General features: G+C 39.9%; 1 protein-coding gene across 3 annotated transcripts; it reads right to left on the bottom strand.

Moving 5' to 3' along the window:
- Positions 1-723: 723 nt before the first annotated feature.
- Positions 724-23,162, bottom strand: TTF2 (transcription termination factor 2). 3 transcript variants are annotated; one of them, XM_020785001.3, is made up of 23 exons: positions 23,022-23,162; positions 20,581-20,692; positions 19,822-19,908; positions 19,648-19,714; positions 17,589-18,542; positions 16,783-16,909; positions 15,966-16,148; positions 15,001-15,128; positions 13,977-14,058; positions 13,044-13,160; positions 11,751-11,901; positions 10,792-10,897; positions 9,224-9,414; positions 8,719-8,872; positions 7,585-7,676; positions 6,561-6,637; positions 5,984-6,111; positions 5,716-5,886; positions 5,071-5,123; positions 3,982-4,135; positions 2,371-2,453; positions 1,199-1,273; positions 724-973 (listed from the first exon to the last, which is right to left on the bottom strand). In XM_020785001.3, exons 1-23 carry the CDS (start codon positions 23,047-23,049, stop codon positions 829-831), a joined length of 3,465 nt encoding a protein of 1,154 aa, XP_020640660.3. In that variant the 5' UTR covers positions 23,050-23,162; the 3' UTR covers positions 724-828. The 3 variants fall into 3 exon arrangements, with proteins under 3 accessions (XP_020640660.3, XP_078246062.1, XP_078246063.1); XM_078389936.1 differs by having other exon boundaries at positions 5,984-6,106; positions 6,559-6,637; XM_078389937.1 differs by lacking the exon at positions 20,581-20,692 and having other exon boundaries at positions 23,022-23,154.
- Positions 23,163-24,772: the final 1,610 nt, after the last annotated feature.

The raw sequence follows: 24,772 nt of genomic DNA on the forward strand, positions 1-24,772 counted from the left end.
TACAGTATTTCCCTCTGTGGTTCTTCCTCTCCCTCCATTTTTATCTTCACAAATACTCTGCAAGGAGAATATGACTAAGAGAAAGTGAAAGGCCCAAGATCACTAAGCGAGCTTCATTAGCTCAATGAGATTTGAATTCTCTCCAAAAAGAGTCCATTCTGTCCACTACACTATGCCAGCTTTCCTCCATTTTTGTCCATTCTTCTGCATTTCCATTCCCTGAATATTGTAGTTTCAACGCAACCACAGTATCATTTATTTATTTATTTATTTATTTATTTATTTATTTATTTATTTATTTATTTAATATCCCACCTATCTGGTCGGTTAAGACCACTCTATTAATACTTATTCTAGATCTTCGTGGTATCATACATTTAAACTCTGAGTTAATGATCTTTCAATAATTATTTTGAGTAATGAATCGAAACGTAGTCCAGATCAGCAGACAGCTTTAGTTTCCAATATAAGGTGGCCTTGAAAGGGTCATTCATTTGGATATAGCAACTGACATGCTGATCCTAAATTTATGATAGAGACACAGGTCTATTCAACTCGTAGTGGTCCATAATGGGTACATGGGAAATCACAATATTATAGGGGCCGTTCAATGTCAGCCATTTCCAGATCTCTATGGCATGTAATTCAACCAATTACAAGTAGGGCAAATCTTTCCTTGTCCTGAAGGATATGCTCACAGAGATTAAGTATTAACACATATAGTAGTGCTCAACACACTTTATTTAATAACACATAATAACAAGTTTGTTGTACATGACAACCACATGGTTTTTGCATAAATGGAAGGTTGATGGTTTGGAGCACTGGTTAAAAGCCAAAAAGAAGTTTGAGGTCTGCCAGGGTGAGTTTTGTCAAGCAGTCACTTTTTCCTGATAGCACTTTCTGGGCCAGCTCTTTCTTCTTAGCTTGCAGCTCTGAGATCTTCTCTTCTACCGTCCCTTCACAGACAAACCTAAAACCAAGCATGCCACACAATCAGAACAAATTCTGTGCAGCCCTCCTGGGTCAAGCTGTTAAACTATCCAATCTGTGACCACTTAAACCCATACAAAGTAGACAAGGGGAGCGGGATAGAAGAATTTTGCTAACACAGTGTAATCTTCACTGAATAATTCTCATAGCTCTTAGAAATTAAATGCCAATAATGATGTTAAGAGACACTGAGCAGTATTTGAACCTGTGGATCGTGACATCGTTTCGTTGCCCCACCCGGTAAATGCGGTCACAGGCTTGGTCCTCCAGTGCTGGATTCCTGAAATATAAGAAAATTCCTCCAATTGTTCTGTTGCTTAACTGAGCTAGAAGAAGGTATTTCAGTCCATACATTAAATCCACAAGGTTTATAAATTGCAAACTGGAGATTTGCTTGATAAATCTGGATGTGCTTTGGAAGAAACTGTGATAACATGAGTCTTCTTCCCCAAGTACACATTCTTCTACTTTCTCCTCTACTTTATGTGACACATCTGGAGTTGTGCTTGTATATGAACAGGGAAGGGGCAAGGTCTTCTCTTGGGGGACCAAACTAAAACCTTAGCCAGAAAAGGATTAATTCAGGGTAGGAGATCTCAGCCAAGCTGAGGGGCCAAATTTCAATTAAGCTGGCAGCCCACGAGCCGTACCCCTGACAAAGAAGCAGCCAAAAACTGGCAGCACCGCTTCCATACCACTTTTCAGACTTCTTCACAGCTATTTTATTTCTGTTTCAATGTCCTTCAAAACGTGCTTTAATATTGCTTGCAAGTTTCTTTCTTTTAAATTGTAGACCCTGCTTTTATTTTCCTTAACTGCATTAGGAAATCCTCACTCAGACTAAGTGCTTCCTGAATTCCTTCTGGGTTAACTGTTAATCAAAACCCAGAATGTAGTTACTCGAGTGAAAACCCCATACTCATGAAAGAAATTAAGGTACAGAAATAGAATTTTAAATCACAATAAAAGCTGTAAATGTCTTAAAAAAATTAAAATAAGTTGGAATTAAAATAACCATGGGTATGCTAGAAAAATAGTGCCACTGATTTTTGGGAACTTAAAAAAACCCTAGTATTTCAGGGATGTGCAAAAAATGGTCTTGGGGACAGGATGCTACCTGCCCCTCAATAAGCTAGTACAAGGATATGTTTATTGTATTATTCAGCCAGAAGGCAGCAGGAACATACAAGACATTAAAAATCCAGATATAAGGAAAAACCAAATATATAATTGAGGCACATTAAATAAGGATATGATTTGTTTTTGAAAATCCAACTCAGGTGAGATTCTTAGAGCAGCAAATACACACTCTTAGAAGAACTCAGCACATTAATACCCTTATTTTCAATTTAGAAATCAAATCTCCCTTCTCTTTACCAATGCATGTCAAGGAGGAAGAGATGGTTCCCTCCTACCAGGTTCAAGCCAACACCTCCGGCCAAGAGTGAGATCAGCATAACCTGTGATAAGGGAACAAGAGAAAGCAGTTTGTTATTTCACAACATATGGATACACCATTTCTTCTAAGTTTGGTTTAAGCTGAAGTTCACATAATAAGATCCCAGGTAGTTTGCTATCTTTCATTACAATCTAAGGTAGCACCAACTTGCTCTCCCTCCTCTTCCTCTTGCAGCCCTCCGTTGCATCCAGAAACCTCTTGCCAGCCCTCCGGGACAAATTTTGAGAACATGTAAACAGAGCAGGGGAAAAATCTACACCTCCTGGTTTTGAAGACAGAATAGGCTCCATCAACACAAAACACAGTTTGACTCAGGCTCTTATTTATAGCATATGTTTTACCAGAACTACATTCTTTGAGAGGACAACATGCCATAAACAAAGAATATTTACTGATTTCATACATACAGAATCAAGTCTCCACTAGCTACTCCTCTTTTGCTTCTCCCCACAGGGATTTTGCAATGCTATCCTATTTAGGTTACCATGTATAGAAGAAATGCAAAGCTACTATACAAATAAGAATTAAAAAAATTTTAACAGATGCAGCTTGTCAAGTAGACGCTCTATTAAAAATGTATTAAAGCTGCCACCTTGTGCATATTTAGGAACAACCATCATTAAACTTAATGGCTGAAATCCAGTAGTACACTGCAACTAGAGTCGGCCTACTAAAACAATGGCATTTACTCTCCAAATAACCACTGATTCAATGGGCCTACTTTAGTTGCAATTTACTACTGGATTTCAGCCAATGAAATACAGTATTTCATGAACATGCACATGGAGGTATAGTTGACATCCAGAAACTGTACATGTTTGTATGCTGTTACATGGAGGGAAATGTAATTTTGTTATTTGGCTGAATGATACACATGTTTCTGGTTTTTCCACCTATGACTGCCTGCAAACTGTCTAGTCCTAAGATGAGGAATTTGGTTGTTGTTGTTTTTTCTTCTTAAAATCACCAAGTTCTCAGAAAGTAAAAATTCTTGGCATTGCACTGAATGGTGCCATGAAATCTACATAGCTGTGACCAAAATCACTATGAGTTCTGGACTGTCTATCTGTCTTTCTGTTCAGAGTGTAGCTTTATCTTTGATGCGTAAGCTACTCAGTTCATTGCCAAAAAAATGCTAATGTTGTCTAATATTCTTTAGCTGATTGACTGTGGGGTTAGTCTTTCCAGTAGAAAATGATAATTATGTATAAGATGATAAAGATTTATACAGTGTACAACCTTCTGCTACAAACTTTGGTTATTATTTTCTTTTTAGCAGTTCTTTATTGAGAAAAATACCAATTAAAAAAAGATAATTGTTAATTTAAATTTCATCTGAATTAAAAAAAACCTAAGTGACAAAATACAACAAAGTTAACAAATGCTTTTAGTGAACATATTGGGATAAAAGGCCTAATAGCTTCATCCCTACCTGGCAATTAAAGATCTAACATGACACAGTTGTCACAACAGCAACAGCTACTACAGAAAGAGCACCCAAAACAGCTTCTCCCATCTCTTTCCCATACCTCGGGTCCTTTAGAGTTATTGTTAAATTCCTCAACAGCATCCATCCTCTGTTTAGGATTCACAGATCCATCCACTGTGGCATATCTCAGACCAAGCTTCTCTAGGTGCGCAGCCACCACCTTTAACATACTAGTCCATTGAGAGACGACAACACTAGAAAGGTATGGGGAGAAAAATGCAGTACATGTAATCTGTGGTACAAATTTAGTGACAATAACACAGTCCTCAAAGGCTTTAAGGAAGTTACTGTTCTCTCACCTCAGTCCAGCCCTTAATTTTTACCCTTTCTGTATGTGTTCTGTGCTGTCAAATCAGAACCAGCTTATATTGACCCTAACAGGGCTTTCAAGGTAAATGAGAGTGGCTCTGCCAGTTCCACTCACCCAGTGAATTTCCAAGGCTGAGTGGGAGTGGGGATTCGAACTCAGTTCTACAGAGTCTTGGTTCATCATTCTATCCACTACACCACAATGGAATAATCCCTGTAAAGGGAATTTTTCTCTTTACAGGCTGTCAGGCTACCTTACAGGGCTAGTATACAAACTGTTAAAGACATGGTTATACACAGTACATCAACACACTAAAATATACTACATAAAAGGTGTAAGCTATACCCACTACCTTTTATAAACGATCCACATTTCTGTTTCTTCCTGTGCATATCATAGATTCCAACATATTCAGGATCTTCAGTCTGGGCTTAAGTGTGTCAGATATTGTATCACAGAACTCTCCTCCTCCTTTAATTGTTCTATTAGCATTTTTCTTTTCCCTCAAGTATTCACCCCATAATACATGGGCTTTCCATGTACTCACTCATTCAAAGGCTGGTAGTGGCCTGAATCCAACTATTAGTTCCAATTAGAGGGAAAACACTGAATCAATACATCTTATATAAATGTTGACGCACCATTCAACCATGGATGCAATTGGTCTGTGCTCTAGCTGGGACTGCCCCTAGTCTTTTGCTTCAGGACAGGGGATTGCATATTTTCCCCACCATTTACTATATTTTGACATTATAAAGTATCACAAAATCCATAGCACTACCCTGAAAAAACAACAACACCCAATGTGCTCATACTTACCTTTTCTGGGAATGACCCTGGATGGCCTTCAGCTCTTTCAAGAGATGCGACAGCTAGAAATGTGAAAGCAAAGTGCATTTACAGCCTAATCTCAAGTACACTTACTCAGAATTATGATTCAGTTCCACTGAATTGAATAAGACTCATTTTGAAATAGCTTTGCCTAGGACTGCAGCTTTATTTATTTAGAACCTTTTTATTCTGAGTCTTAGAATGACTTACAGAAGGTCAGTAACAAGCAAGGTATTCCCTACCCTATACATATAATCTAAAATACATAACACAAAAAAGGAAAATGCAATGGAACAGGAAGAGGAAAACAATGAATATTACATAGTAGTTCTTATGATGAGTGCCGTGAATGGACAAAGTTGGGGAGGACACCCAAAAAGAAGGGTGAGAAACAAGCAAGTGCCTATTCCTGCTTACCACATTGACTGGAAGGAGAAATTAATTCACAGATGTCAACTTTCCTCTTGTGGGGAAAAAAACCCTAAAAAGGATTGCCACAACATTCCAAGACTTGAAAATTTTCCCACTACGAATCCCAGAATCTACCTGTCAGCATAGCTATCATGCCAGCTGAAGGATCCTGTCCGATGTAATCCACCAAAGCAACTTTCCCAACCTTTGTGAGCTTCATACCTTGGTGCTCTGCCTAGTGGTTTCAAAGAGTTCTGCTGTGAAAGCTGCACCCAGGAGATACACCATTGAGTGAGGGTCACCGCTCTCCGATTCAGATAAAGTCAAAGCATTGAGCTGCTCCTCCAGGGAGAGAGAGATGCCTTCACTATTCAGGTTAGCCTTGTCCAAAGCCTGCAATGAAAAGAACACATTTAGGGCATGAAACCTTCTGAACTTGGATACACCACCTGTGAAGCCGTCAATAATTCTAGGTCTGCCCAATAATTACCACTTTCAGCAAAGAAAGATGGCAGCAACACTGACGGAGCCTCAGTAAGAGGGACAAGATGTGAATGGTGGTGGAGATGGGAGGAGCATCTCTGCCAGTCTTTCCCAAGGCTTCCTGTTGACCAACACCTGTCAAGGAACAGGTGTAGAAGCAGATGTTATTCAAAGCTTATGTAAGACCAGAGCGTGGAAAATATCCTTCTTTAGGTTAAACTCTCCACAATAAAAATAGTCAGTCTAGTTGGAAGATTCTGAGAGCGGTGGTACCAAGAAATAAAAAAATAAAAAATAAAAAAGGGGGGGGGGACATTTCCAAGTTCTGAGAAGAAAGAGAGAAACAAAAAGGGCCTTGGCACACAGCTCTTCTGCAGACTTTCCCGGACAATGCAATAGCTGACACTATGCCATTATTTTGGAGATTGCTAACATTCAATAGGAAATTGGTACATGTGGGTGGGGAGAGACCAAGTATATCAAGAGATCAGAAGGGGAAATTGCTGCAGGGTGGGCAGAACCTGCATCGCAAACACCACTATGCATTTCTATGGGTACTGGAAAAGGGCAGTCTGAATTCTAACCTTTGTCAAAAGGGTTATCCCAGGCTGTCCCAGTATACCGAGCCTCCTGCCTTCTCAGATAGGACTGCAGGGTTGACCTAGTCAAAGACAATGAAAGTACAGTAAGGAACATTCAGGCGGATTGGCTTCCTCGGTTTTATATAAGACAGGTGGGCAGATGGGGGTATTTTCAGCGGAAGGAAAGGAAACCTGGGAAAGAGCAATGTGTCAGCTGAACAAGTGCCAAAAAACAAGCAGCCCCCCCACAAAACCTCTGATCACATAGAGATTGAATGTAATTATATTAATTAATGTAAGGTTTAATTAAAAAAAAGATCATTAAATTGAACAGCCTATCATGAAGGCAACCCTGGGAAAATGCTTATGCTCCCAAAAGGAAAAGCAACAACCAAGTAACAACGTTAAAGATGGCACCAACTAGCCTGGATGAGAGGGAGGCAGAATCTAATTGTAGTATACTATATCTAATAATCAGAGTTCTAGCAACATACACTTTAAAAGGGAAATATATTGTGGGAAATGTTTGAAGCAATAAGAAAAGTGTTAATTATGCCTATTTCATTTAACCATTATACTGCAATTTTAAGGCAGGGTGGGCTAACATCCCCCCCCTCCCCACTAAGGCTTGTATACCATTGGTAGCGATTCATCAGAAAAGTCATATGCTTGGAGTGAGGAGCCAGCCAAATGCAGAAGTGAGTGCAAGGGAAGGGGACTCCTTCTCTACTGTCTTTCATGTCTTAGTACCATGAACCTAAATGTGTAAATATATTTAAGCTCAAGAAAAAGAATATCACCTAGATGGTGACTTTTTGGGAAAGATACTTTTTTGGACATGCTGTCTGAGGATTATGGGACCTATAGTATGCCCAGAAAAAACTTTTCCAAGCTTTTCTACCACACAGAAAACTGAAACAATGTGTTCACAGGACAGCACATTCACATTAGTAAGGGTACAGAAGAGAAAGGGTTTTGTATTCATCCATTAATTCATTCTGAATGCCTTCACAGACACCAATCCTACCTCGATCTTGCAAAGAGTACATCATACACAGACTGTTCATCTTCTGCAAGTTTCAACCTGTGCAGTCGAGTGAGACGCTGAGGCAGTGGTACCTAGACAAAAAGTGATTGTTAGAAGAATTCCTGTATAGCTGGCTACACAACACAACTGTCAAAAATCTGTATGGGACTGGCTTCTTCAAGGAAAGGTCCAGCTGTTTCATTTTGCATAATGTTCCAAGGGTTAAAAGGGTGGTATGCAGATGATTTAAAGGTTTCTTCCATGGTTCTTTAATGCTTAGCCCCAGACCTTTAAGTCCAATATCAAACAGATCTTTCACACAACCAACATTCCACCTTAGTGAGTTAACTTCTGCTTGATAAGTAAGGCTTAAAAACAGTTATACCCATCTGGAAGAGACCCATTTGGTTCCTGGGAGCTTATAAAATACTTATATAAGTTCTACTGAGTCTATGTGTCTACTCCAGTTGGGACTGACAACTAGGTTTAGTTCCAACATTCCCAGTGCTTAAAATCCCCTTAGATGTGCCTAAGCAAGAAATCAAAACAGCGGTGTGCACAGAAGATCAGATGTCTCCATTTTGTAGATCGCTCCATCCAAAATAAAATTGGCTAACAGATAACTGAAGATCTTGTGTTCAGCTCTATGTTTTGTTTGCTTACTTTCAGTGCAAGCAGCAGGTCAATCCCTCCATTTCTCCCCCCCCCAATTAAAACAGGTAAGATTAAGTGTACATGTGCAGTGGAATGAAATGGGAGAGCATACTGTGTGCTGATTGAGACTGCAAATAAAGGATCACACAATTGATTGTTCTCTCATGTGCAAAGATTTAAAGCATATCAGGAAGATCTTTTTAGCCCATCTCCTTTTTTTTTGAAAAAGAAATACATAGTACCTGATTTTAAAAAAATCTTATTAATGGAATCATGAAAAATGTAATTTCTCCACCTGCAATCTGAAATGATACAACCTGTTCCACCACTGCAGTTGTCTGATCCATTTGTCTGGGTCAGTACGGATTAGATCCGGACAATATTGACCATTAGTGAAGGAGCAAAGAATTGTTGATACAGTTTCCTTTCTTATCTTGAAGGAGAGAAACAAACAAACACATGAGAAAGGCCAACTGATACCAATGGCTTGCCCAATGAATCCAGCTGGTCCTTCGTTCTTCGCAGTAAGAGGCTCCTAGTTAAAATGGCCAGTCTCTCTCCTCCTTTTCTTGTGTTATTATCCACCTGATTCTTCCATACTCTGAATTCATCAAATGGAGAACAGCGAAGGAATCTGTGGTGACAAAAAATAGTCATTGAAGGCTTAGTGACACATGAGGTACCCTCAATACTGCAGCAAATCAAAGAAAATTATTTTCCATCTGAACCTACAGGGTCAATGGTCACCTCACATTTAAAACATGCCTATTTCTACATACTTTGCATGGGTATCTTCTTTTCACAAAGGTCAGCCACTCTCTAGGCATATAGACATGTGCCTTTCCTGTAGGCCAAGTAAATGCACCCGAGACTATGTGTGAGCAGGGCTCGCAATTTAAAGTCCTTTAAGATAGATACTGGCAAATGAGGCTGAATTTAGAACCCCATGTAAACTCTTTCATGGCCACTAGTGAAATCAACTTACCGTAGCAAAGAGTACATATCCAACAGGTTGTTCTGAATAGGTGTCCCAGTGACAGCCCATCTGGCAGTAGCTTTCAGCTTACAGGCAGCTATTGAGGTCTGCACTTTGGGGTTTTTGATGTTATGTGCTTCATCCAGTATAATTCGAGCCCAGTGTATCCAGGGCAATGGAGAGAAAGGAAGGGATTTATCCTACAGCAGAAGACAGATTTGGAATTGAAAGGCCTAAGTAAAGGGGACTGAAATAAAATACACATATTGGAGTCAGTTCCTAATTCAATTAGGTCAGAAAGGGAAACGAGCAGACTGACTTCTTAACATTCTGTTACAACATCCCTTTCTATTTACAAGGATTTCATACAAAACAAGCAATTAAAAACACTTCGTACTGCAGCTTTAGAGACACTACAAATATGTGCCAACTCACTTAACTCTACAATGACAAAACTCAGTTAACTATGAATCGAAACAAATATGTGAATTCAACAAATGTGATCTGTTCAATGGGGATAGCCTAAGCCTTTTGGTTGGGAGAAGAGGTGACATGAAAATTGAGAAATTGGGTTTTCCAACAGGGAATAGAAAAAGGAAGACTTAAAGAGAAGAATAGGACAATATGGAAAAGAGAAGACTGTCTCATTCTATTCACTGGAAGTCCCCCCTCCAAATTCCTTATATTCCACGCTTTAGGACACGTAACAACCATATTTTCAGATCTCTTTCTTAGTTGACAATGATGTAACAGTGAAAAAATAAGGATGGACAGATCTACAGTATCTGTTTCTGACCAGGGCCACTTTCACACTGTTTAATCATCAGTCCAATTCTGTTCAGTTCCTGCATCAATTTGGAATTCCCTCCTTTAAAAATCCACACAAATACCTGGATTTCAAACAGACTCTGAAATCTGCAATTTTACACATGTTCTCTCAAAATATGCATTTTTAAACATCAAATTTTGATGCTCTTTTTTTGAGCAGAGAAATACATCAGAAGTGCAAAATCCAATGAATAGATAGTTACATTCCGATCTTTATGTTAGTATAGAAGAGGCAGATTCTATCAGTTCATATTGGTACTGAAAAGATCAAATTCATTAACAATTATGCTGTGAAACATGGAAATGCATTTTTTTTGTTCAGTTTATAAACCAGGAGACAGATATGGGGAGGAAACAGCACTTTTATGACAGCACATTAAGAGTTGCAAGCACATGCCCACCCCATGCTAAAGGAAGTAAATTTAATACTTGTTTAAAAGTAGCTGACATGTTTTTGAGTAAAACAATCCTTCAGAGTTTTCAAATGAATTGGTTCATGAGTATGTATCGGTTTGTTGTTTAAATCAATAAATAACAGAGAAGGCCTCTGTTTATGGCTGAAGATGCAGTATTGCACTCCAAACATGCAGCTTTTTATGAACCACAATTATGTTTGTTTCATTTAGTACATGACATTTTGAACTCTTCTTCCTCAACATCAAAACCACCCATGCATCCATACGCTCCATTAAAAATTCAATGACAGCTTTCATCTCTATTCTAAAAGCAAGTCCGCACATTCCAATCACCTCCACGTGGAGGTCTTCAGCAGCAGTCTCTGCTTCTTCCTTATGTGTAGGAATTTCCTTAGCCAGAATACTGTACGTAGTGACAACGACATCGTATTCAGCAAGCCTGCAGAGAAAAGCAAGAATGGCTGCTAAGCGACATGATCTACCATAACTGTCATATGTGTGATTTTTTTCCTATACAGTCTAGAGACAAAATCAGTCCAGCTGCTTTCAAAAGGGTGAATTAAAGTGTGAAATTCAGGATTCAATCTTACAATTTTACTCAGAAGTTACATTGTTTCCAACAGGAATTACAGCCTATGGAGAATTTCAGATAAGCCACCATTGAGTTCTCTTAAACTAAGGACAAACGAAGTGACAATTAACTTGCATTTTGTAAAATGTAGATAAATCAGTATAGCATGTGTGTTTTGACTCCAAATCCAGTTTAACAGAATCACCCTAGCAGATCAGTAATGAAGTTTTTACTGCAACTGGGATGTGCAGCAATTGACAATGGCAACTAGATAGATCAGATGGGATGACAGATCTCTCCTTATAACAGTTGGAAACCTGCTTCCCCATCCACATGTACACTGGCCCTTAGGGGAATCATGCAGTTTTTTCCAGTGCTTAAGCAAAGAGGTAGGTGCTGCTTCCATGAGGAAGCACAGTGTCCTGTTGAAAACAGAGGCCAACATCCTCAGGGTTGCCTGAAGCTCTCCTACAGCTGCCCCGCAAAAGCATCCATCTTTGACCTCACCACACCAGAGGGGAAGGCCGCATTGCTGGTGGTACTTTTGCTCCCTCCCCTCCCCATTGTGACTGAAGAAGGCCCATCAGTGGAGCATGATGCTCTTCCCATGGTGAATTGAGTGACAAATTTAATACACCAAAGCTCTGATTCAAGGTCCAGATTTACGATCCTCTTTCAGGATACTCACTCTACTGAAACTACCTTCTAGCTTTGCACTTACGCAGTAGTATTCTTAACTCGGTTGGATCCATGGTAGAGACAGACTTTCAGCTTCCCACTTTTGACGTGTCTTTCCACTTCCTTTTTCCAGTGGTGGACCAGAGATGCAGGGCAGACAATCAGAGTGCCGTGGGAGATGATAACAGAGAAATCTTGAAATAAAACATTAATAGATGAATTTATAAGTGGGACCTGAAATTTTAAAAAGTTTCAGCAGGAATTTTTTTTCTACTCAGCTTTCCAGTCACTCTTTCCCATTATCCTGGCCATTTGCCCATGCTCAGGATCGGTCATTTGCATCCCCCCTGCACTGTCAACAGTCCATGTGCACTGAGAATATTTTAGATTTTATTCAGCTGGAGTTTGGTGTCTGTGTGTGTCTACCTTTCTAAAAATTGTCTGCAGAACTGCAAACCTTTGGCTCCTCTAAATTCACTGCCACCTTCCTCTCCACGTGGATGGTGCATTTTGGTCATTTAAGGATGAACATTCAGAAAATTGAGGTTGCTATGTTTTAAGGTATTGTCTCTGTTTCTAAATTCCATAGGACAGCTGTGCTATTCTTGTAGAATACAGCAGCAAGACTTCTTATAGGGGTGAAAAGATACCACCATATTTCCCCCACTTTGGGCGCCTTGCATTAGCTACCCATTCACTTCTGCATTGATTTCAAAGTCCTAACGATGACATATAAAGCCCTAAATGGTTTAGGACTCGATATCTGGCACTCCTCCCATCCAGTTCTGCCAGAGTCACTCGTTCCAGCCAGGCCAGGCAGCTGAGGGGCCTAACGCCAAGGGAAGTCCGGAAGGAAAGAACGAGGAACCAGTCCTTCTCGGTAATGGCCCCTTGCCTCTGGAACGACTTGCTTGTGGAGATCTGCCTCCCTCCCTGGTGTCTTCAAGAGTAAAGTTAAGACCTGGTTATTTGGGCAAGCTTTCCCTCCTTCCGTATCTTAAATTCTACATTTTTGCCATCTTGAATGTAGGTATATGCTTATTGGTCTAACTGTTTTTTTTTTTAATTTGTAATGCCGCTCAGAGTAGACCTTTGGTCTAAATGGGTGGGGTAGAAGACTAGTAAAATAAATAAATGAAGTCTAACAAATTTCTTATTGCATGAATTTCCACGGAAAGACCGCTGTTTCCTCAGTTTTTAAACAACAGCAATACAGCAGATAGGTCCCTCACTGAGTATGTTTCCTTTTTCATCATCCAATGCAATACAGTCCAGTTTTTCAGATTGCACATAAGTGAAAGAGAGAGGCAATGAAATCATCATGCTGTCTCCCTACCTTGTTTCGACAGCCACATTTCCAGTTTCTTCTCCTTTCCTTCCTTCCTTTGTACAGATTTCTGAGCCAAGATAAGTGCAATCATTGATAAAGTCTTCCCTAAGCCCATATCATCCGCTGAAAAGAGAAAGCAGTATAAAATAAAACAGAAATCAGACACAGACCCCCAACATTGACCGTAGCGTATCCCTTGTGTCTCTGACCTATGTCAGTCTCATCGTTAAAATCATGTGACGGGTGTTACCCTTCAGGGGCAGGGATGAGGAACTGCAAGCCCCAGGGGCCTCTCCTCCTGATCTATGGCCCCCAAGAAGTAGAATGTTCAAAAGGCAACTGAACTTCCAAAAAAAAAAAAAAAAAAAAAAAAAAAAAGTTCACCACCCTTGCCATTGGGACTGTGGTTTAATTCAGTCAAATTTACTTTCCAGTTACTATTATCGTTACTCTTATTCTTATAATATTTACATGCTCAAATAGATCCAAAGGGAAAAACAATACTACTAGCTAGCAGGAGGAGGGGATTTTACTGAAGGGGATTTTCTCCTTTTCAGTAAGAAGCCCCAAATTTACAAGAAAAATAATGGAATGGGTAAGGGAGCTGTGGTGTGACCGTCCAAGATGCAAGAAAAAGGCATGTACAGCTAGTAGATCTCATGAGATTTCCCATCCTAGCATAAAGATTGGGCTGTAATGATTCACAGCTCCTCAGCAATTGTCTTCTCTTATTTCATCAGGGATAATTAAAATCCCACAAGGACTAGACGCCAGATTTGCACTGAACCCCAGCGTCTTCTCAGGGTTCAGATTAGATTCTTCCACAATACGGTTAGAGTAAAAGAAAACTCCACCATTCAACAAAAAGTTAACTTCATTACAAGTACCTTTTTTCACAGCATATAGTCCAGAATCATACAATGCCTAGAAATTCCTTACCCAAAATTCCTCCACACGGTTTCTGATTCTCTCGCCACAGCAGCCAAGCAAGTGCCTGCTTCTGATGCAGCAGTAGGGAGACCTGAGAAAGTCAGTCATAAAGTATGGAATTAATTGCCACTTCTAAGTCAAATTTTCTTAAGTCTATAAACCACACAATGTCTAAAAGGTAACTGGAAAACATGTACATGTCATTCATTGCTATTTTCATTCATTATTATTTTCAGCAGGCTGCATTTAAACTTTAGTCTCAATTAATAATGTTAACTTTATTTATTTGTTTGTTTAACTTATATGCCGCCCACTCTACCCAAAGGTCTCTGGGTGGCTTACAACAATTAAAATACAATAAAAAGATAAAACAATTAGAATACAATAGAAATAGATACTCTTAAAAGTAGAACTTCAGTAGAACTAATTTCACTTGTTTATGAAAATGCTCAATCATGACAGCATGAACCTAAAAACTATGGATGAAATCAATTGTTCTTCTCAGCTAGAGTACATCCACTGAATGGATGTGACATGTTAAATCAGCACTTCAGTGGGCCTTCTCTGGTTAGGACTATCAACTGGATGTAACATCCTAAATCTAAGTTATTCTATAAATGTAAAGGAAGGAAGCGTGAGGCAATTCTCAACCAGGGTGCAGTTCTTTACGAGTGATCTTTTTGATATGACTAGCTCTGATGTGAAGAATTAAACAGAGGACTCAAGACTAAAGTTGGGGGTATCTTTTATTTCAACAGACAAAAGCAAGCTCATACTCCATGGAACCAGAATTTCATCAATTTGGGATATCAGTGGATTTTAGGACGAGAAAGTCCTAGAGTGGTCCTCACCGACCAGATAGGCGGGGTATAAATTAATTAAATAAATAAATAAATAAATAAATAAATAAATAAATAAATAAATAAATAAATAGTAGATAGCTGGCATACTTTTTAGTTTAAGCAAAGTCAGGGAAACATTGAGAGGGAAAAGTTTGGGTGGAAGCAAGTTATATAATGATCTTCCTGCTCACCTTCAAACCAGGTGGATCTTCAGCCACCGTCTCCATTGTGGGGCATGTCTCTAGAGATTTGTGGAGCTGATTAATTGCATCACTTGTGGCATTGTACACAGCTTGAAGAGGATCTTCAGTCATTCTCCCTATATAAAGAACAAGCATATAGACATTCCCTGGAAGCCAGAGTCAGGAAAATCGAACAACGAGCAACTATAGCACTGAATCATAAGACAATATGATACAGAAGCTAATGAATTAAGCAAAGCACCTGAATGGGAAACATGTTAAATATAAGAGTACATCAAAAATGTATCTGTGTTGTTTTATCTTCTCTTCACACTTACAATATAGCCTACAAAGTATGATGTATAATAAAGGATGTGCAGGGATTGTTATATGCATGGATTGTTATGTATACTGTATCTCAAGTAAAAGGGAAAAAAACTGATTTGTTCAAAATGCCATGTTGGAGCACAGCTTTATGGCATCATGGACTGCATAAAAAACAAATAAATGGGTTCAAAATCAAATCAAGAGTGATTTCTAGAAGCAAAATATAACTAAACTAAGGTTGTCGTGATACACAGAAAGAAAACAATACTGTGAAAGGTTGAAGGCATGGAAAAGAAGACTGAATGAATACAAGACAGATAATAAAGGACACCTCAACCTTGAGTTTGCAAGACCTGAGCAGGGCTGACAAAAATAGGTTCTTTTGAAGGTCATGGATGTATAGGCTTACATACATTGGAAGCAACTTGACAGCACAAATTATATATGTAATGAAACTATACAAATTTTACTCATTTTGGCCTAGATTCAGTTGTCCCAGCTTGAATTGACCCAATGAATTGATAGGACTTCCACAATAAGAATTGGCTTACCATCCCATAATTGATTCCACCCTAGACGGTGCTAGCAATTAGATCTAGGCCTTCGTCATTAAGTGTACTGAACTCATTTGCTTTCTCCACTCTCACCTGCGGATTTCTTGCTGCCATACTGATTCAATGCCAAAGGTGGATGGAGTTCCAAGGAGCTGGCTGCACTATCTTCCTGACATGGCTGAAGCTTTTTCCCCATCACAGCAGCTGATTGCTCTGCAGTGGTCCTGTTGAATGGATTGCGCTGAACCTCTGCACACTCAGTATGGCTCAGAGATCCTGCCAGTGAAAAGTCAGCTGAATTATACTTTACTTGATATGGTACTTCCTGCAAAATATAATTTTAGGATAAGCCAATTGGAGAAAACTGCATGTCCAAATGTTCCACGTTTTGCCTGGTTTTACACTTTACTGTTGTTACATCAGAGTGCATTTAAAAATGCAATTCCCCCATCGCAGCCTAAAGCAATGCAGTCAATGCAAGGACTCTACCATTCGTAATTTAAGCATACCTAAATCTATTTTAGGAAAAGCCAACACAAACGCATTCCAGGCGGGAGGCAGGGGAAGAGGTACCATCTCTGAGAGGGAGCTCTCCATTGGCAAATTGATGGCCAATAAGAGGTTTCAGCGTAATTCTACTAATGTCTAGATTCCACTTCCCATAAATTGTATAACAAATCTCAGTGGTTGCAAGAATGTGTGCCATTCTTGCAACCACTGAGATTGCAAGAAGTAGCCGGAAGCTACCTTGCCAGATCCCAACAACAAAGCGTTATTTTTTCCACAAAGTTGCCTTTTTTACAGCTGATTAGTGCTTCAAGAGCAACTAGGGGTAGGGGAAACTATAGAGCTCTGCCCCTCCCATAGACTTATGAAACATTACCTCCAACCTGTGGATGCATCTGCTTACCTTCCTTTAACCTTTCTTCTGTCTCCAGGTTAAGAGACCTCAGTGCAGATTCCAGCTCTTCCACTTGCTTTATTAATCGCTCACCTTTATCTGGGAGAGCCTGTACATGCACCAGTTTCAAAGTTTTCTAGACACAGAGTGTGGGGAGGGAAAGATAGGGTTATTGATCATCTACATCAGTAGTGTACTCCCAATGGGGCGTAGTGGATAAAGTAATGGATTAGGAATCAGGAGACCTGAGCTGTGCCATGGAAACTCACTGGGGGGTGGGGAAGGAACTGGTAGCATTCAGTTTTAGAATCTTCAGAATATTTTACAGTTTTCTTATTACTACTAGGAAAATTTCCCCCTATACTCAGCAGCTCCTTTCATTTACCACTAAGGTCAAAAGGAAGGAAACGAAGCATTATTTACAGCAGGAGTAGTAAAAATGTGCTCCTGCAGCCATATGCTGTTTTATTTAATTTTATTAAATAGGAACTTTCTGCTCTGGGAAACAGGTGCCTTTTGTTTTGCTGTCAAAGGGATCACAGAGTCCCCCAAACTGTCTCAAAGCCCTTAACTCACTAAAAATAAAACTTGAAACAGACTCCCTTTCATTTTTTCACCTGGGGGTGAGTTCTGATGTGGCCTCTGGGAGCGGAAAACTTTCCCCCAGATCCTCCAAAGTTTCCTCTCCCTGGCTTAGTGGATTACCTCTTCAGGCTCGAGAGTTTGCTGTTTTGATACAGAAAATCCCATTGAAAATAAATGGTCAGATAAAGGAAAAGTAAGAAGCAAATCTGCAGTATGAACAGAAAACAGACCTTTTTCTGCCTCAGCTCAGCAGAAAGTTGGTTGTGAAGAACTTTGAGATCCACCTCTCCTCTCATATGCAACACATTCATTTCTGGCAATATGGAAGATCGATTCTTCCCGCTGCAGCCCTTTTCTTGATGGAACTCTAGTCCTTGGCAAGAAAGTGTTTTGAAGGGCACAGGTATGTCCTGCTCATCCTTGCTAATATTTTTATTGCTGCAGTTGTTCTCTTTCAGGGCTAGTCTCTCCTGCACCAGTGTTGGTGATTTCTCTTGATTTCCTTTAGGATGTGCTTCCAGCAAGCCTGTGGGTTTCTGAACCGTCACAGGATCTCCAGGAGTCCGTGCCTTCCCTTCATTTCCCCACCTGCCAGTTGTCTTCAACATTTCACTCTTATCCCTCCAGCTTTCTGAACTGCCTTTTCTCAGCTGCTCATTATCGATGTGCTTTACGCTTGATGCTTGACTATGGGAGCTTGGCAATGTTTGCTTTGATCTTTCTTCTGTCTGCAATCCACTTTCTTTAGATCTCAGAGTCAAATCTTGTCCGGTGTATCCAAGGGATGTCTCACACATTTTGTCTGCATTGAATTTGCATTCATCGAAGCATAGTGCTTTTTCCTTTTCAGTTGATTTGGTTTGGGTTTCTTTTCCTTCCCTGTGTAAATTTTCACATTTCTTTCCTAACTGTTTGTTCTTGGTATTCACTGTGGCTGGAAGATCTTTTCTAATAGCCTCAGATGATAATTTCCAATCCTTTTCATTAGAATCAGGAGTTTCTTTTTTCTTCTTTTCTTTATTTATAGGGTTGTTATTCCCATTGTCATTTGTTTGCTTGAATGCTGATGATTCATTATTCTTGTTTGGTATTTTGAATGGATTTCTCCGATCTCTATGATCATGGGCCTCTTCAAGCATGTGCTGAAATTGTGGCTTAACTGGCAGTGTAGTGGCTTTTGAATCCTACAAAACATGAAGGTGAAATATTAAGTCTATCTATGAATGCATCGACTATCATGAATTCTACATATGTTGATCTTTTGTTCTATATAACTATGAAAAAAATTGCTGAGTATACATCTTTAATCAGAGAAGAAACCATACACATTGCAAGCTAGACGGCCATGTAGAATTTCCCATCTTGCACAACAGATGACACTGCCAGTAATGTTCAAAATACCAGCTCAATCTATCTCTTCCATGCATCTTTCACTCTTCCTGGAGCCTTGCCAATAATCTCCAAACTGTTTGATCTAGAATTATGCAGACTTGTACTTTTTTTTATTACTAGGTCACATAATTTGATGGCATTACTAGACATATTCATAGAATCCGAGCTCAATCCCTTTCCTTCCCACTCTATTGCTTTTCCCTCAGCCCGAAGTCTTGACAAACAAAACTCCAAACTGTATAATCCAGAATTGTGCAAACAAAATTTCTGATGAGTATTTTTAATCTCTAGCCCAATCTAATTTTCTGGTAGTAGGATCAGAATTATCTTTTAGAAGTCCCTCTAAAGGACAAAGAAGCCCTAAAATCCTTATTAGTCTTACAGCTGGGAGTAAAAGTAGGTTTTGAGTTGTTCTCTGAGCACTGAGATACTACTTAGAAAGGTTATTACACTGTGTTGGATTATAAGTCTAATGTGGAGCCCAGTGCATTACTTACAGGAAGTACTGAGATCTCTGCTGCTGTCATTGTACAATACTCACATCAATTATCTCTTGCTGTCATTCTGCGATACCCACAAATGGTTAACATCGCCACCCTAAAATTTCAATATCCCAAATCTTGTTGTGATTTACACTGGTCTAATATAAACAGCATGCATTTTGGAGACAAATCACTTCAGATTAAGAAGTCATCATAGACATTGTCTGTTGCACACAGAGTCACAGAACTTGGTGCACAACAGATAATGTCTACACTGATTTCTTAATTTGAAGAAATTTGCTTCTAAGAGTAATACTATTTGTGTTACACATGCAAATACAACTAATAGGGTTTCAGCCACTCTCTCAAAACTGTTGGCAAAATATAAAGCTTTAATGCACTACATTATCGGTACCTGCCACGGGACACTTCCACACCATTTTTTCCCTTCCAGTTTAGCTTTACTGCATCGATACAACAATCTAGAGAACAAAATAAAACATGACATGTCAAGTTGGCTGTTAGTATTTTGACGCCTCTTCCCAACCATAAGAATGTGAATACATCAAGTGTTCTTCAGACAAAATACCTGTATGTATCTGTCTCCTGTAGCTTCATCAAAACTTGCAAATCCACTACATCCTTTTCATGTACCAAGCAGTGAGAAGGGGAGAGCCTACGGAAAGGAAACACAATTATTCTCGAAGAACAGATTTCTGCCAGGAATGTGTATCAGTTAGGGAAAGATTTCTTTCCAGAATTAAATGCCCATCTTGTACTATCCTCTCAATGGTTTGGGAACATAACGCACACAAGGTTACCTCAAGGAACATAAGAATGTAGAAAGATGCCTGATATCAAGGCTAACCAGTGGTCCACGTAGCCCAATACTGTTGACATTGACTGGCTGAGGCGTTTCAAAGTCTGAGGTAAGTATTTTTCTAGGTGTCCCTGGAGATGCCACTGGTTGAACCCAACACCTTCTATATGCAGAGCACTGCTCTGCCACAGAGATGCAGCCCTTTCCTCCTCTGGCTATATATTACAAGATGGATGCAAAAAATGTGTGAACATGTGCACTTGTATTAATAATGAGCTCAATCAACATAGCAGGCCTTTTTTAAAGTATCTCCATCCTTTCAGATGTATGTGTTTATTTATTCTCTGTTTTCTTAGGCCAAATCGTCTCCGGTTAACAGCTAAAAAAAATCATATCTCAGCTATGAACAGAAAATATACCATTTTATATTACTGAACAGAGTTTTCTTCTACAAGCTGTCAGTAGTAGAACTCGGCAAGCAGTTGGTAACTTCTGGACCATGGACTTTAAGACAAATTTCCAACCTACTCTGTGGCAAGCACAAATCCGCATGACTCCTGATCTTGGACTCCACATATATAAAAACTTTTGCCTTTATTTGGGCCATGCCGAACGCCAGTTTTCAAAATGCAGAGATGCTCTGATCAGAAAGAAAGTGAAAAACAAAAATGAAGATCAGTACACATGATACAAGGCTTCAAGGAGATACATATCTCGTGCTTATATATTTCAATCTAATCCTTCCTTCAAGGGTCAGATTTTCAAAAAAATTACATGTACATGTCTTGTACTAATTATATTCTTTGATTCTAACTCTTCCCCCAAGTTCAGTGTGGCTTACTTTAAGTCTCCACTCTGACCCCATTTATCCTCAAAACAATTTTGTGAGATAGAGTTGAGAGAATAACTGATTAAAAGCTGTCCTTCACAGGGTCACAACATTACATTATCATGCCATGTGGAAACATATGCACCTATGCTCCTTTTCTGCATGAACTTTCAAATTATTTGAATGAAAACAACCATGTAACTTCCTTGATTATACATCTTGATTCAGTCCCACAAAGGAGTTTTAAATCATTCTTTAAATCCCAGTATTTCCAAATCACTGATAATCCTGTCATTAATATCATACTCTGTTTTATGAGGTTTGGCTACTTCTCTGGGCTACTAAATAAAGACTGGATTATACATATGTATTCAAATGTAAGACCCAGCAAGGTCAATAATATTTAATCCCAGGTAAATAAACATGAGGTAGAATGAGGAGGCCATCTCAAAAAACTCATTTCAAGTCTCTTGAAGGGCAGTAATTTTTTGTTAAAGTTGTTGCTGCTACACTTTACTACTAGAGAAGATGTCTGTGGCCTGAGGTGCCATAAATATCCTGAATGGGCTCATGTATTCTATTTCTGTGATACATATACAGAAGAAAGCCTTCACCTCAGGCAGCAAAGTGTCTTTAGCTAAGCCAATTTACATCTCTAGATATCTAAGCCTGAAAATGGAATATACTTAAAAGCAGAGCAAACCCTGCCTCCCTCCTAAAGCAATTCTGCTGCTGCCACTACATTGCCTTCTTTAGGTCTGAACTCTTGGAAAGCAGCAACAAGCACTTGAACGCCAATCAGGACGACCATCTATCTTCTCCAAGTTTGGCTGAAAGATATAGAACCATATGAAGATTGAATATGTGCAGAGGGTGACCAGGATAGAAAAGGGTCTGGAAAATTAGCCCTATGAACAACGACTGAGAGAGTTGGATATGTCTTCTACTATTCTATGATTCTACTTACTCTATTTCTTTTCAGATTAATTACTTCATTCAGGTTTTGACCACATGGTCAAAGACCATGAGATTTGCTGCAGGTGTACAATGGATTCATTCAATTTTTAAAACTGATTACACAACACCAAGGCCAATTTGAATCACTCTAGACATTTTTGCCCCCAACACAGAAAGGTTTTTCCTTTGCCTCGGGGGCTTCTTTTTTTTCAAGCTGGAGTTACTTGAACAGATTCCCATCTGATCAGTTGTTTCGTTCTCCAAAAGAATTGGGATTTATGCCCGCGGATGATATTCTGGTGATTTACTAAACTGGGCATGATGTTTTGAACAGTGAGAACATCCCCACAATCTTTCTCCTACAAATGGAGTTTAGCACCAGATCACCTCTGCACACACAAACACACGGGTGAACACACAAAGAGATAAAAAATAATATATGGCACAGAAATAACTCCAAGGTACAGCAGACTAGTATTTTTCCACAGTATGTGTGTGTACGTATTTGTCCATTATGAAAGACTTTGGAAACTGTCCCTTTTCCCTAGTGCCACACAGCCCACCAGCTTTACTGTGAAGTATAAAAGGAGAGCTGTGGATCTGCAGGGAGCTGACTCAAAGGATGGGGTGCTGTGCAGTGGGTCAAACTCCATGAGGCTGAAGCGCCAGTGTGGGGCATTGGGACCCCCACCAAAACAATCCGCAGTTTCAGTGTAATCATTTACTTCAAATAGAAACGTTAACTAGTCTGCAAATCACTCTGATTTGCCTTGCCAGTTAAAGTTGTGCACTGGCATGTCTTTATATAAGTCACTGTAAACATTCTTATGCAAATCTGTGCATGTCCTTCTTTTGCATGTCCTTCTGCAAAAGAGGAACAAGAGGTGAGAAGAGAAATTTCAGAACTAACCCTGCCTCTTTAGGGAAGTCTCCCTCCTCAGCCACCAGATTCTGAGTCTCAAGAAAGAGGAGCAAACGGTTGGTTATCCCATTTGTTACGATTGTATTCTTTCCGCCAGAGAGGGCGAGAGGAGCCTGTGAGATTTCGTGCTTTCCCATGTAGCATAATGTGCATGGCTTTGGGTCTCGGGGGACATGGATTTCATCTCGAACACTGAACAAGGCACACTAGTCTCTCTTTCATGCTCAGTCCCGGCCATACGACTCTCCCCAGTCAACTCACCATGTCCGGAACACAACACCTTCTCCATGGCCCGGTTGCTGGATCCTCCCTCCCGTTCTTCTCCATCCGCCACAACTCAAAGCCATGTGGAGGAGGAGCCAATCTCACAAGCACCCGCCCCCACCGGCGAGCATCAGATTCCCAGAGCTGCCAATCCCGTTGTTTTCCTCGGCCGGCATAACCAATCAAAACGAGCAGTGGGCTGTCTTTTTTTAAAAAAATTTAATTGTTTTAAGAAAAAGCGAACGCGGAAGTGTTTCCGTCCAATCAAGGAGTTAGGAGCAAAAGAAGGAGGCGCTATTGGTCAGAAAAGCAGCCAATGCGTTCATACTGTCCCTTTTCCCTAGCGCGCGGGGAGGGCATATTTGGACAAGTTACTTGGTAAGAGGAGCCAAGCCGAGGTCAGGCCGGGCAAGAGCGGGAGGCGAGCGGCAGGAATCGCGGGGGCAGCCTCTCCTGAGCCAGAGAAGCGAAGTCCCGTTTGTCGAGGGTCATTTTAAAGCTCTTCTAGCCAGGAGCTGTGTTGGTCGATTGTACCTCTAGAGAAACCAGAGTTATTGTACCCTCTTTAAAACGAACAAGTTTTTTTTAAATAGAAATAAAAAATACTTCTTTTTTCCCATAAAAAATTAAAACTGTTTAGACTCTCAAAGATGCTTCCAGACTTCTGGTTTCTCTTAATATTCTTCTGTGACAGTCCCTGTGTGGACCAAGTTTCATTCAGCTCAGTGGAGCTCTCCCCTGAGCAGATGTGTAGAACATCACATTGTCCATCGTTTATGAGGCCAGCCTTTCCCAGACTTATTTTGTTATTTGAATTAAAAGTCACTTATTTTGTCTCTATATGTCAGGTCACTTGAGTTTTTTGTTCCATGCATTAAACTCATGTACAATGGATATTTTAATAACTGTTTCATAGGCTTTCTATGGTAATATGTCTGTTTTGGTGTGTAGTGTTCAATGATATATGAATAGAAGAACTGCTGAATTAAGCCCAAGGCTTATCCTAGCATTCCCATGGTGACCAGAGCACAGTATAGTCTAAGGCCTCAAATGTGAGTATCTCACCTCCCACTTGTGTTTTGCAGCATCTGAAAGCAGAGACATACTGGCTCTTCAACTGGATGAAACAGCTTAGAATTAATTAGTTGTAAGTAATGTGTTTACTTAATGAAGCTCAATGGTCTAAAGCTCAACATCCAAAAAACTAAGATCATGGCCACAGGTCCCATCACCTAGCAAATGGAAGGGGAAGATATGGAGGCAGTGACAGATTTTACTTTCTTCAGCTCCATGACCACTGCAGATGGTGACAGCAGCCATGAAATTAAAAGATGGCTGCTTCTTGGGAGGAAAGTGATGACAAACCTAAACAGCATGTTAAAAAGCAGAGACATCACCTTGCCAACAAAGGTCCGCATAGTCAAAGCTATGGTTTTCCCAGTAGCGATGCATGGAAGTGAGAGCTGGACCATAAAGAAGGCTGACCGCCGAAGAAGTGATGCTTTTGAATTGTGCTGGAGGAGACTCTTGAGAGTCCCCTGGACTGCAAGGAGATCAAACCTATCAATTCTTAAGGAAATCAACTCTGAGTGCTCACTGGAAGGACAGATCCGAGGCTTCGATACTTTGGCTATCTCATGAGAAAAGAAATCTCCCTGGAAAAGCCCCTGATACTGAGAAAGAGTGAAGGCAAGAGGAGAAGGGGGTGACAGAGGTTGAGATGGTTGGACAGTGTTATTGAAGCTACC

This window comes from Pogona vitticeps, chromosome 3, assembly GCF_051106095.1.
Source record: "Pogona vitticeps strain Pit_001003342236 chromosome 3, PviZW2.1, whole genome shotgun sequence".
Classification (NCBI taxonomy): domain Eukaryota; kingdom Metazoa; phylum Chordata; class Lepidosauria; order Squamata; family Agamidae; genus Pogona; species Pogona vitticeps.